The following is a 14,087-nucleotide window of genomic DNA, read 5'->3' as shown; positions in this document are numbered from 1 at the left end:
TGCTGTATTCATTAAAAATTAACTGCCTAATTGGATTCCCTTGAATAATTCTATTTTTTCCTGATATTTTATCTGTTATATAGATAGCACTTTGTGTTAGTGGAAGTAAATATTTGATGATGTCTTTTGAAATTTACTTGTTGGTTCCATATCACAGAAATCAGGAATCTTTACGATTGATAGACAGTTACAGTGACAGACTGAATTCAAAATGCGGCAGCTATGTGGAAAGTGCATAGTTTGCAGGCTCCAACGGACCGCACATCCTGACACGTATTTTGGAAAAAATGTATAGAAAAATCAAATTTTTTAAATTGTTAAAAATGAAGTGGGGGTATTTAAACCGATATTTCTAGGGGTGGAAAATGCTATTGTAGCCCCACTGGAGCCCCCACTGGAGCCCCCACTGGAGCCCCCACTGGTGAGTTATCTGATCTATCTGTCTATCTATCTGTCTATCTGCCTATCTGTCTATCTATCTGCCTATCTGTCTATCTATCTGTCTATCTGTCTGCCTGTCTATCTGTCAAGCAGGATTGCTGATTTGACTATATTTTTCAATAAGACTTTATCTATAAGTATTTAATTATCCTTATTTCTGACCTAAATCAGTCGTCTTGTCAATAATAAACTGTATAAAATTACCAAATAAAAATATTCAAACATAGATTTCCTGAAAATGATGCCAATATGACAAACCTTAAAGGGACAGATGGGCCATTTTTTGACCAATAATATCAAAGGCTCTCTGAAAGGAATGCATAGTTGACTAAAGTTTTTAGCTATGTGCACTCTCTGTAATGGATGCTGAGTGACTACCATTATTAGCTATGTGCACTCTCTGTAATGGATGCTGAGTGACTACCATTATTAGCTATGTGCACTCTCTGTAATGGATGCTGAGTGACTACCATTATTAGCTATGTGGACTCTCTGAAAGGGATGCCGGGTTGACTAACATAATTAGCCATTTGGACTCTCTGAAAGGGATGCCGGGTTGACTAACATAATTAGCTATGTGGACTCTCTGAAAGGGATGCCGGGTTGACTAACATTATAAGCTATGTGGACTCCCTGTAAGGGATGTTGAGTTGACAAACCTTAATACCAAATAGAGCTAATTAGACATTTGGAAGAGTGAAATAAACTCTGAGAGTTCAGATGATCAGATGAGATTTATTAGGAATAGTCAGTTTAAAAAATATCTAAAGTTACATAATTTATTAGAAGCTATTGGTTAACTTGAAGTTAAATTATTTCCAGTGTTTGAATTATTGATGATTTGATCCGGTGCCAGAGTTCCAGGATTAATTAGGAACCTAGTGTTTATTATGTCATGTCTGGCCAATTACCTGGACTTTGTCATTTCCTAATAATGCTAAGGTGTTCTGAATCTGGTGATTAGGGAACTGGGTTCCTTACTCTTTTTACAAAAATTCTTTTGTTCAATTTTCCATAATTTTGGGGTATTTTTAAAGTCTGCACCAACAGCTTCATATCATAAGTTTTTTGTGAAACAGGAATCCTGTCAGGGGAAGTGTTATTTTTGTGCCAATGGTTCCAGGAATCATCAGGCACCAATTTATCAGGAATAATGTATTGTAGAGAGTTAATAAATGATGTCCTGTCTAGCCAATCTCCTAGTATAATCACATAGACACGTCATTTCCTATATTTTATAGATCATTAATTGTTTGACCTTTTAAAAGAGCAGAATGTCCCTTGAAGCTCGAGTCCACTGCAAAAAATATTATTTAGGATGTTCTCACTCTTCTAGAACAATTAAAACCTTGTCTGTATTTCAGAGAGTCCACTTATCAAAAGTTATTTATTTGGGATGTTTATGTTAATTAATTCAGCTTCAGAAAGAAGTTACACTAAAGGAAAGTTGTTCACTTCAAGGGGATAGCCATATAGCCACGTATACGGTAGAATAAAGGTGAGCCAATGCTAACTAGTATGTGTTAGTCAATGTGGAATAGTTCGAACAATTTAAATATATATTGCTGTCTGAATATTCTAGAAATAGTAGTTGTCTTAAACCATTTCCTCCAAGGGGTGCAACCCTTGTTAAAACCGCATGTTCTCGATGCCTTTTGCACAGATCAGTCGCACTTATAACTTGACTGTGATGATTATGTAAAATGATGTTCAATAGTTATTCAGTTAAATTTAAACATGATAAACACAACGTGAACTCTAATGATATCTTGGTGGAGCTACAATTAGCCACAGTCAATCAGGATACACAGAATTAGACAAGTTACATCAAAGTGTCTTCATGAATTATCAATGTAGCTAAATCTTCACCAATATCGATCACTTCAATAATTTATTTCATTACTTACTACAGTTTTATATGTGCAGGGAGTCCCAGGGGTTGGGTGAGTGAGAGGCATGGAGGATGGGTTGGGGATAGTACGATGGGTGTGGAGGTGGGTTGACTGTATACTAACTCATTGTTAGTTATCAAACGATTTGAAAGGGTGAAGATTTGGTAGGATAAGCGAGAAATTGGGTCTGTTTTTATTTCAAATTTTCCAAATATTTAGCATTGAAAGACACAGGACATTTAAATACCAAATTTTATAAAACACAGATTATTGTTAGCTTCAATTATAGAAGAAAATGAAAGGCATTAAATTCAGATTTTATGATTAAGCCGGATTGTGTCTATGTCAGAATACTTTAAAAATATTTTGCATTTCAAAATGAACAACTTAGGTCTTGGTTCTCAACCCCCTGGGGTGGGGGACTAGGATATCAGGGGTGTAGCCAACTGGTGTAGGAGAAGAATTTATTTGGAATTGAGAGAGCACCTTACATCATCACATGCTGGAAATGTGGATGAAACAAATTTTTTGGGGGTGTGAAAGGTCTAGGTGATTGCTCCAGGGGTGTGAAGGCTGAAAAAGGTTGGGAATCACTGAACTAAGGTATGCTAAAGCTAAAAAATTCACATAGCTTTATGTATGTTTTACATGCGTTGAATCAAATTAAATGGATGAAAAGCTGAATGAACCTGGACGTCATTGAATTGTAATAAAATGGGTCGCTGACCACAGACCAAACCGTGATCTCTAGTATACTCTTGTCCACTATTTGTATATAACTCATTAATCTTATAAAAAACAAACTAGGCTTTATTACTTCCACTGTTTTCCTTATTTCATGGTCATCTTATTACTTTGTATGCTTCACTGAGCTTTGTGATTTTTTTTTTATAGAAGGGAGTTGGGGGGGGGGGGATTTGATATAAATTAAAAAGTTTATAAGGGGTGTCATAATGTTTTTGTGTGACTGTGTACTAATTACTAGTCATCTAATTACCTTGTATGGAATTACCTTGTATGGTTTACTGAGCTCCCGTGAGATATTTTTTGGAAGGGTAAAAGTTTTGGGGGGAGGAGGAGGGGAAGGGGAAGCCTAGTGAAGGATATAAAGGATATAGGGGGTGTCAAAGTTTTGTTCTCTGACTGTGTACTAATTACTGGTCATCTAATAACATTATATGGTTTACTGAATTCCTGAGAGATATTTTCGGGAAAAAGGGTTGGGGGGATTATTGAATGATATGAAGAATGAGAAAAAGTGATATAAATTTTTGTTCTGAATCTGTACAAATAGATTTAGAATTGATTGGTTGAATTTAAGAGAATCGGAATGATTTTTTTTACAAACACCACCAACCACCAAACCAACTTAAAATGTATTGAGATGTAGATGTAAGTCAGGAAATCAAAAATTGAATCAAAATGAACATTATTTTCAGCTAAAAACACATTCACTATCTCTTAGGATGACCAATAAATTTTATTTTTTTCAACTTGGCCAAAATAAGTCTATATTCATCAGTGAACTTAAAGGTGCCATAACAGAATCCCTGTATAATCTAATAAATCCTAATTGTTATTGGCCAAGTATGCGATAGATTGTATGTTCATTCTAAGAGATAGTTTTTCTTTAAGACATAAGATTTTAACTTTTGACTTGGAACTATTTACAGAAAAAACCAGATCTGTGGGGTCTCTTATGCGTAGTCGTAGCGACACAACCAGTACCCACAATTCCGAAGAAATTTCAGGTAAGAGGCTAAAGTCTCCCGTTCAACCAAAGGCATTGGAAATGTTTTATTTTATTCCCACAGGCATTGGAATTATTTTATTTTAAACCCAAAGGCATTGGAAATATTTTTTATTTAAACCCACAGGCATTGAAAATATTTTGTTTTAAACCCACATATTTTGAACCCTTATTTCAATATTTTACTTTGTCCCAAAGGTGTTGGTTTATTTAATCTTATGGAGTTTTGTGAAATTTTTAAAGATGATGAGAATTATGTGTATCTTTTTACTTGTAGCCATTCTTTATATAGTCTTGAATATAAATGCTAGACAAGATAATTCTGTTAATCAAAAATCACGTCCAAAGTATGGCAAATTCCATCGTATCACGAATACGGGTTTCAACATGGTTTTATTAACGCATATTAAACAAAGCCCACTACACTTCGTTTTGTGGGCGTGGAAATGAAATTGGTGGCATTTAAATCTGACCAATGCGATCGGTAGAACAGAAATTAGGTCATGTAAACAAAACACAACACTGCTTTGCCACCGTCCGTTTGAAAAGATAAGAACACATCCTTTCAAAGTAAGGTTTGATTTTATCTCAGCTTTAATTCAAAACACATAGTCACAAATACTAACAATCAACTTAAATCTGTTCTCTCTCTTCTATCTTCATTATACTTTTTCCATTGGTGAACTGTGAACTGTTCAACTCACCCATATGACCTGTTCAACTCACCGATGTGACCTTTTCAACTCACCAATGTGATCTGTTCAACTTACCAATGTGACCTTTTCAACTCACCAATGTGATCTGTTCAACTCACCAATGTGATCTGTTCAACTCACCAATGTGATGTGTTCAACTCACCAATGCGATCTGTTCATCTCACCAATGTGATCTGTTCAACTCACCAATGTGATGTGTTCCCAATTTGATCTGTTCAACTCACCAATGTGACCTGTTCAACTCACCAATGTGATCTGTTCAACTCACCAATGTGATCTGTTCAACTCACCAATGTGACCTGTTCAACTCACCAATGTGATCTGTTCAACTCACCAATGTGATCAGTTCAACTCAACTCACCTATATGATCTGTTCAACTCACCAATGTGATCAATTCAACTCACCAATGAGATCTGTTCAACTCACCAATGTGATCTGTTCATCTCACCAATGTGATCTGTTCAACTCACCTATGTGATCTGTTCAACTCACCAATGCGATCTGTTCATCTCACCAATGTGATCTGTTCAACTCACCAATGTGATGTGTTCAACTCACCAATGTGATCAATTCAACTCACCAATTTGATCTGTTCAACTCACCAATGTGATCAATTCAACTCACCAATGTGGTCTGTTCAACTCACCAATGCGATCTGTTCATCTCACCAATGTGATCTGTTCAACTCACCATTGTGATGTGTTCCCAATTTGATCTGTTCAACTCACCAATGTGACCTGTTCAACTCACCAATGTGATCTGTTCAACTCACCAATGTGATCAGTTCAACTCAACTCACCTATATGATCTGTTCAACTCACCAATGTGATCAATTCAACTCACCAATGAGATCTGTTCAACTCAACTCACCGATATGACCTGTTCAACTCACCGATGTGATCTGTTCAACTCACCAATGTGATCTGTTCAACTCACCAATGTGATCTGTTCAACTCACTTATCTTTTTGTCATTAAGCCTTCTGTTATCATATAGAAAGGACTGTTCTTTCCTGTGTCAGGTTATAGTAGAGTATCCTCTATAACTCCCAATACTATAGTTTTAACAAATTTTATAATATTTTATTTATTACTTGATAGTAATTTATATAAAAGATAAAAATCTGTTAAATTATGTTTTAAGATAATAATGTTATTTTAGAAATTCAATAAGAACCGGTAATTATGTTTATAAATATTATTCTATCTTATTTCATTTACTATTAGTATAAACATGTACTTTGTAATGAAAATACAAAACACACAACAGATAAACTTTAAATAGGATGTCAACTTGACAGACCGGTCACAGAGTAGCACTAAGTGTCTTAACAATATGAGCAGATTTGAAATGAAATGCAGTTTTATATCCTACTGTTCTGTATCTTATTGGACTAATGAAATGAAATAGAGTTCTATATCCTACTGTTCTGTATCTTATTGGACTAATGAAATGAAATAGAGTTATATATTCTACTGTTCTGTATCTTATTGGACTAATGAAATGAAATAGAGTTTTATATTCTACTGTTCTGTATCATATTGGACTAATGAAATGAAAAGGAGTTTTATATCCTACTGTTCTGTATCTTATTGGACTAATGAAATGAAATAGAGTTCTATATCCTACTGTTCTGTACCTTATTGGACTAATGAAATGAAATAAAGTTTTATATTCTACTGTTCTGTATCTTATTGGACTAATGAAATGAAATAGAGTTTTATATTCTACTGTTCTGTGTCATATTGGACTAATGAAATGAAAAGGAGTTTTATATCCTACTGTTCTGTATCTTATTGGACTAATGAAATGAAAAGGAGTTTTATATCCTACTGTTCTGTATCTTATTGGACTAATGAAATGAAATGGAGTTTTATATCCTACTGTTCTGTATCTTATTATACTAATGAAATGAAATAGAGTTTTATATTCTACTGTTCTGTGTCATATTGGACTAATGAAATGAAAAGGAGTTTTATATCCTACTGTTCTGTATCTTATTGGACTAATGAAATGAAAAGGAGTTTTATATCCTACTGTTCTGTATATTATTGGACTAATGAAATGAAAAGGAGTTTTATATCCTACTGTTCTGTATCTTATTGGACTAATGAAATGAAAAGGAGTTTTATATCCTACTGTTCTGTATCTTATTGGACTAATGAAATGAAATGGAGTTTTATATTCTACTGTTCTGTACCTTATTGGACTAATGAAATGAAAAGGAGTTTAATATCCTACTGTTCTGTATCTTATTGGACTAATGAAATGAAAAGGAGTTTTATATCCTACTGTTCTGTATCTTATTGGACTAATGAAATGAAATGGAGTTTTATATTCTACTGTTCTGTATCTTATTGGACTAATGAAATGAAATAGAGTTTTATATCCTACTGTTCTGTACCTTATTGGACTAATGAAATGAAATAAAGTTTTATATTCTACTGTTCTGTATCTTATTGGACTGATGAAATGAAATAGAGTTTTATATTCTACTGTTCTGTATCTTATTGGACTAATGAAATAGAGTTTTATATTCTACTGTTCTGTATCTTATTGGACTAATGAAATAGAGTTTTATATTCTACTGTTCTGTATCTTATTGGACTAATGAAATGAAATAGAGTTTTATATTCTACTGTTCTGTATCTTATTGGACTAATGAAATAGATTGGAGTTTTATGGAGAATGTATACCAAATTTCCATAGTGCTGATGTTATAGTTAACGTGAAACCAGACTTACATTCTGTTTCAAAAGCTGAGTTTGAATTATGCGACTAATTTAAGTCAAATACACTTAAAAACTAGTTGAATTCTAAATTGTTTACATTTCATTTTCAATAATCAATACTAGTTTCTAGTGCAGGGTAGTGTGAAACATAATAGACCTATTACAGTCTTGGAACACTAAAATTATAACATTATAAATTTTCAATAGTTACATCTTCATCTGCTAGGCATTTAGGCGCTATGGGTTCAAATCCTCCCCCACTTCAGTGAGAGAAGTCCAGGTTATTTGTAAAAAGTTATAATAGAACTCTTATCATACAGTGTTGTAACACGTAAAATTCAATAAACTGTTATAAACTTTCAATACTTCACACTTCGTCTGCTAGGCATATAAGCGCTATAGGTTCAAATCTTCCCCCTCCTCTGTGCATGATGTAGTTGTTATGATCAAGGGCTTTTAATGTAGGTCACAGAGGCTGAGATAGAAAAAGGATCTAGTACAGATTGGTCAATCAACTGTGTTACAGTGGATATTAAAGATCCCTTGACAGATTCATTTTTCGACCCGGTTACCCCCTGTCAGTGATGCAGGTACGAGGGGCTGACATGGAAAAAGCGTCGGATGGGACAATAAACCAAGATCCTGTTGCTACAGGCTGTGCATGTTAAAGATCCCTCAACAGTTGGAAATCGAAAAATTTCCCTCTTTGCACCTTGCATGGCGTTGCCCGTATTCATTAGCCCACATGGTGCAGAAAAGTAGCACGTAAAACTCCGTTCATTTCATTTGACAGATTCAAAAAGAAACAATGTAGGCTTTCTAGACAAAATTTCACTCATTGTACACTGCAGTGTGTTGCCTGTCTCCATTATCTCGCTTGATGCAGAAAAGTATTTCATTACTTAATAACTTTCAAACATTAAAAAATTCTCACTTACACTTCTATAATGTAATACTTCTGTAATATGATAGGTTGATCAATATTATATCGAGTTTGGGAAAGCTCAGATGGTAGTGAGTTGCATTGTCATCTGCTAAACGATTCAGTGCTGTTTGTTCAAACCCAGTTTCAAGTACAATCCAGGGGTCTCTTCTGCAGTGATCTTCAAAATCGCTGAGTCTGGTGTGAGCTTTCAACCCTTATTCATCCTCACCCATGCATAACCATATGAATATCATCTCGAAGATTTCTACTTCTGAAATATTTCTGTCATCACTGTGTTGGAGCTATTTTAGTGCAGTAAAAAGTTGCCCTTAATTTTTTACAAATAATAAAAACAAGTACTAACAATCCGAACTGCAAAACTAAACCTGAAATCCAAACAACATACTGGCGAAACATTGGTAGCAGATAATGAACTTTTCATATGAGGAATTATATCAATCATAGTGAGTATTTCATAATGAAAAGAGGTATTAGGTGTCTAGAAGAGTGAGCATAGTTATATCAGTAAAACAATTTACTTCCAGTTATTCTGTATAATTTGTAAAAGTTTAGTCATTATAAATACATTGATAGCGAAAATGTGTTATTGTATTTTTGTTGACCTAATATTAGATTGATAGGAGTTAGATATATTCCACACAATGGATAGAATATAGGTGAATAGACCTCTAGAGTATATTGATCAAATTACCTCGTATACTCTATAAGCTCCATTGTTGTGTGTTTGAACCCTTTAATGGTACAAATTTCTGCTATTCATACAAATTTATATCATTATCCATACTAATAATCCCTTGTCCATGGTGATTTGTTCAATATTCATCAGGCTTTTAGAGAATGAAAATCTCAGGGCTAAGAATTGATGTGGTGTGATGCCTCCACGAGAATTTTTAATTGGTACACTTTACAAATAAAAGCAAAAACTATATCAACTATGCAAATATGTGTAGAAAAAATAAATATGTGTAAAATTTCAAAGAGGGAAAGAATGGTCCACTGAATCTAGTTATTTCCCTTGACATATGATATATGGTTGATCAAAGAGTGCAGAAAGAGAGAATATATACAGTTATTGCCATTGACAAAGTGCTGGTAAAACTTTTGTTAGCCAATCAAAAAGTGGAACATAGACACTAAGTCAAAATAAGTGGAAAATAGGCACTTTGTCAAAAAGTTCACCATTATCAAAGTGTATCCAAGTTGCCAGATATAAAACAACAAATCCAGTTATTGCCCTTGACAATTCAAAATATATGCTAGCTCAACCTTTTTAATTCTATAACCCCTTTCAGGATCCTTAATAAATTACATTATCCCCTCCCTAATATGAAGGCTAAAACCACTGTCCTGGCAAAATTTCCGTCATTGTACCCCGTACGGCGTTGCCAGTCTTCTTTAGCTTACATGGTGCAGAAATGTAGGATGTAAAACTCTATTCATTTCATTTCATTTTTAGGTTTTACCTGCCATATTGGAAAATAATGGATGACAGAATAGAACAACTAAATTATAATTGTCTAAAAATTTCATGCTAGACTAAAAAACCCCCTTAAAAATGTCAAAATTACCGTCAAGTTGAAAACCTCTGTATTAGCTAATAGAAGTCAGTGTAAAATAGATTTTTAAAAAAAAAAGTTCAAAAAAGACCAAAGCATACCAGTAATAATTTTCAAAAATATGACCCAAATTTATATTCAGTATTATAAAAATTGAATAACTTCACTGTACAAAAATTTGATTATTCAACTGACTGGCTTTAGAATTATTAATATTGTAAATACTTGAAACTTAGAATTATTGTTAGCTCTAGTAATATATATTCTGGTATAATTTAAATACAACAGCTGGTCAACAATGCTTATTGCTAAAATCTAATTAAAGATCATTTAAACTGGGACTTCGTTATTCACCGCTTTTATTAGCATTTAGTTCCTTTGTAACTGTGTTTCGTTTATTGTTAATAGTATCAACGCTTTCATGTGGTTTTCGTGCTCATTGGTGCTGTTTTAAGCTAGCTTTATGTTATTTCCTTGCTCAGTTAGCTATTTTAGCTTTGTTTGGAGCGTATCACGGATGTTCTGAGTTTAAATGACGATCATAACTCTTTTTTTTCGATAATCTAACTGTGATAGGTCAATGCAGTGTTTCGATTTCATTGGCTGTGATCGATCAGTGTATTAGTCAAGGATATTTAAAATCCAGGTCTTTCTGTGGACCTACTGTTATAAATTTTCTGCCATCCTGTTTTGAATATGGGTGGGAAGAAAATTGGTCATGTCACTTTTGGCGATGATACAGATGAAGGTTTGAATTCTTATGATTTTTTAACGAATTTAAACATGGCTTACATATTTTTAAGAGTGAAAAAGTGTAGTGACTTTGCAATCTGATTAAAATAAAGATCTTAATGCTGCATGTTTTTCGTTGTTTTTATTTATAGGTATTTCCTCTTACCATCCATGATCTGACAAAATTGTCATGTCTCTCCTGTTCTAGGTCAGAACAACCAATTCGATCAACTGTTTAAAAAAGGAAATATTATTGACTACAAGTGATAAATTTGGGGTTTTGTTTTTTGTTTTAACAATAATGATACATGATTTAAACATGTTGTCAGATCTTGAATTATGAGTGTCATGACAACACAGACACAAAACAAACTATCTACCATGGTCTGTAATAATGTCTGCCACCATGTTCTGTAATAATGTCTGCCACCATGTTCTGTAATAATGTCTGCCACCATGTTCTGTAATAATGACTGCCACCATGTTCTGTAATAATGTCTGCCACCATGTTCTGTAATAATGACTGCCACCATGTTCTGTAATAATGTCTGCCACCATGTTCTGTAATAATGTCTGCATCAGATAGCAGTCTTAAAACACAGACAATAATTTTTGTATTTTTAAATTTTTTACCTTCTTTTCCAGACCCTAAAAAAGTTAGAGACAAAAAGAAATTTAAAAGCGCCAGTGATGTGAGACATGACAATGGAACTATAACACCAGGGGGCACCACTCCTGGGACACATGCACCCCGTCGTAAAAAATTACTGAACAGTTTTCGTAAGAAACGTGAAAAGTGGTTCCGAGGAACAAAAAACAGTAAAGAAAACGATGTACAATCAGAAAGACTTTCGGCAAGTCAGCCAAATATTTCTAATTATCAAGAGGAAATTGAAAATTTTTACGAATCAGCCACGGCCGGAATATTACGAAACGCTCCGGAACGAAGCTTAAGTGACCCGACCTTGACCCCACAGTTGTCTACCAAAAGCAATAATTTAATCAACAGCCAATCAGGAAGTCAGGATCAGAATGATGAAGTGGATTCTGGGATTGCTGTGATCGAACAATCACCATCCGTAAGTTATGTTTTATTCTTTTTGATTAATTATTCATAAAAAAACATGTTACAGACACGAAAAGGCTCCATCAATTTATTCCTGGTAATAAAATAACAAGTAATATACTTATTAATATATATATATAGAAATAGATAATATAGACATAAAATACCTTCACAAAATATTCTTTTATATGTTTCATTACATATTGAAAAAAATGTAATGAAATGAATGGAGTTTTACGTTCTACTTTTCTGCACCATGTTGGCTAATGAAGAAGGGCAACGCCATGCAGGGTGCAATGAGGGAAATTTTGCCAGGACAGCGGCATTAGCCTGCTCTTTTTCGATTTCCAACTGTCGAGGGATCTTTAATGTGCACAGCCTGTAGCACACGGGCCTCGGTTTATTGTCCCATCCAAACGACTAGACGCTTTTTGCATGTCAGCCCCTCGTACCTGCATCACTGACAGGGGGAAACAGGGGTTGAAAAATCCGAAGGTATTATCTCAACCTATGCCAGGATTGAGCCCTGGACCTTCCTCAGCGTCTAACTCACTGAGCCACCGCGGCTCCCCCATAGTGAGACATAGTCACTGTATGTAATGAAACATGTCGACATAAAGAATATTTTGTGACAAAAAGACATTTTATCTTGATATTATCTATTTACCAACCTTCGTAAGACAGGTTAGTTTTACCCTACAGGTAGGACAAAATTAGAAAAAACATAGAAAGATATAAATCTTCTAAAACCCCTTTAATTTCTTAATTTGATTGACACACAAAAACTGACGAAATGAAAAACAAACAACAACAGGTCAATGACAAGGAAAATAAAACAATTTATCAAATTTATCAAATTCATTTTCCTCATCAAAGCATTTCATTTTTTTCTTTAAAACAACAGAAAAATGTTTTCCTCATTTCATGTGATAACAACAAATCACCCCCTCAATGAAATGCTCTAAAATCACCCCTTAATGAAATCCTCTAAAATCACCCCCTAATGAAATCCTCTAAAATCACCCCTTAATGAAATCCTCTAAAATCACCCCTCAATGAAATCCTCTAAAATCACCCCTTAATGAAATCCTCTAAAATCACCCCCTCAATGAAATCCTCTAAAATCACCCCTCAATGAAATCCTCTAAAATCACCCCCTAATGAAATCCTCTAAAATCACCCCTCAATGAAATCCTCTAAAATCACCCCCTCAATGAAATCCTCTAAAATCATCCCCTCAATGAAATCCTCTAAAATCACCCCCTCAATGAAATCCTCTAAATTCACCCCCTCAATGAAATCCTCTAAAATCACCCCCTCAATGAAATCCTCTAAAATCACCCCCTCAATGAAATCCTCTAAAATCACCCCCTCAATGAAATCCTCTAAAATCACCCCTCAATGAAATCCTCTAAAATCACCCCCTCAATGAAATCCTCTAAAATCACCCCTCAATGAAATCCTCTAAAATCACCCCCTCAATGAAATCCTCTAAAATCACCCCCTCAATGAAATCCTGGCTACTCCATTGTTTCTTCCATGATAAGGTGGGAATGGATGATGTACAGTGTACAGTGCGAGATTATTGATACAGTAGAAAATAGAAGAAACCAATCGTGTCTGCACTGTGTCCTCATGTGTTCACTTCTTCTATTTCTGTTTACATCGATTGTTCTGCACCATACACCACACGGGACACTGTTTATTCGCGGTTAAATTGTCTTGTGTTTATAATCAGAAAAACCTATAAAAATAAAATAACTCTTTAAAAGTCACACAGAAAAAAAACTTTTTATTTCTCATTTTAACAGTTCTCTGATTTACTCTAACATGTCTAACAAAAAACCTTGGGTTTGATATTTTTATCCAGTAACTAGTACTTTAATTTTTGACAAATAAAAATAAATAAATTATGTAAAAAATTTAAAACAAATTGAGCTTAAAAATTGAAATTATTTGTAACATCTGTTTCTTGCTAAATTCTGATATATTTTTACTCCAACTATTATATTATAATACTAGCCGCTTGGGCTCTCAGAGTGATGCCAAATTTATAACACAATAGTTTTGCTGCAAGGGTGAGCAAGCTCTGACTCCTTTCCAGTATATTGCTAAATTTAATTAAAAAATTAGTACATATTATCACTACAACAGCCATAAAAATGAATAGAGTTTACGTCCTACTTTTCTGCACCATGTGGGCTAATGAAGAAAGGTAATACCATGCAGGGTGCAATGAGGGAAATTTTGCCAGGA

The 14,087-nt window shown here is 34.1% G+C and overlaps 2 protein-coding genes across 2 annotated transcripts; one reads left to right on the top strand and one right to left on the bottom strand.

Moving 5' to 3' along the window:
- Nucleotides 1–10,729: 10,729 nt before the first annotated feature.
- Nucleotides 10,730–11,883, top strand: LOTGIDRAFT_164919 (hypothetical protein; the record flags this gene model as incomplete). Its single annotated transcript, XM_009061425.1, has 2 exons — nucleotides 10,730–10,781; nucleotides 11,411–11,883. 2 exons carry the CDS (start codon nucleotides 10,730–10,732, stop codon nucleotides 11,881–11,883), a joined length of 525 nt encoding a protein of 174 aa, XP_009059673.1.
- A 1,124-nt stretch (nucleotides 11,884–13,007) lies between these two features.
- LOTGIDRAFT_124813 (hypothetical protein) lies at nucleotides 13,008–13,229 on the bottom strand (the record flags this gene model as incomplete). The annotated part of the gene is made up of 1 exon (XM_009061424.1): nucleotides 13,008–13,229. A coding segment is annotated over one exon (222 nt), but the record flags the coding sequence as incomplete, so codon positions are not given.
- Nucleotides 13,230–14,087: the final 858 nt, after the last annotated feature.

Source organism: Lottia gigantea (genome assembly GCF_000327385.1).
Source record: "Lottia gigantea unplaced genomic scaffold LOTGIsca_48, whole genome shotgun sequence".
Lineage (NCBI taxonomy): Eukaryota > Metazoa > Mollusca > Gastropoda > Lottiidae > Lottia > Lottia gigantea.
The sequence above is the reverse complement of the archived record's forward strand: the minus strand, read 5'-3'. Positions and strand labels throughout refer to the sequence as shown.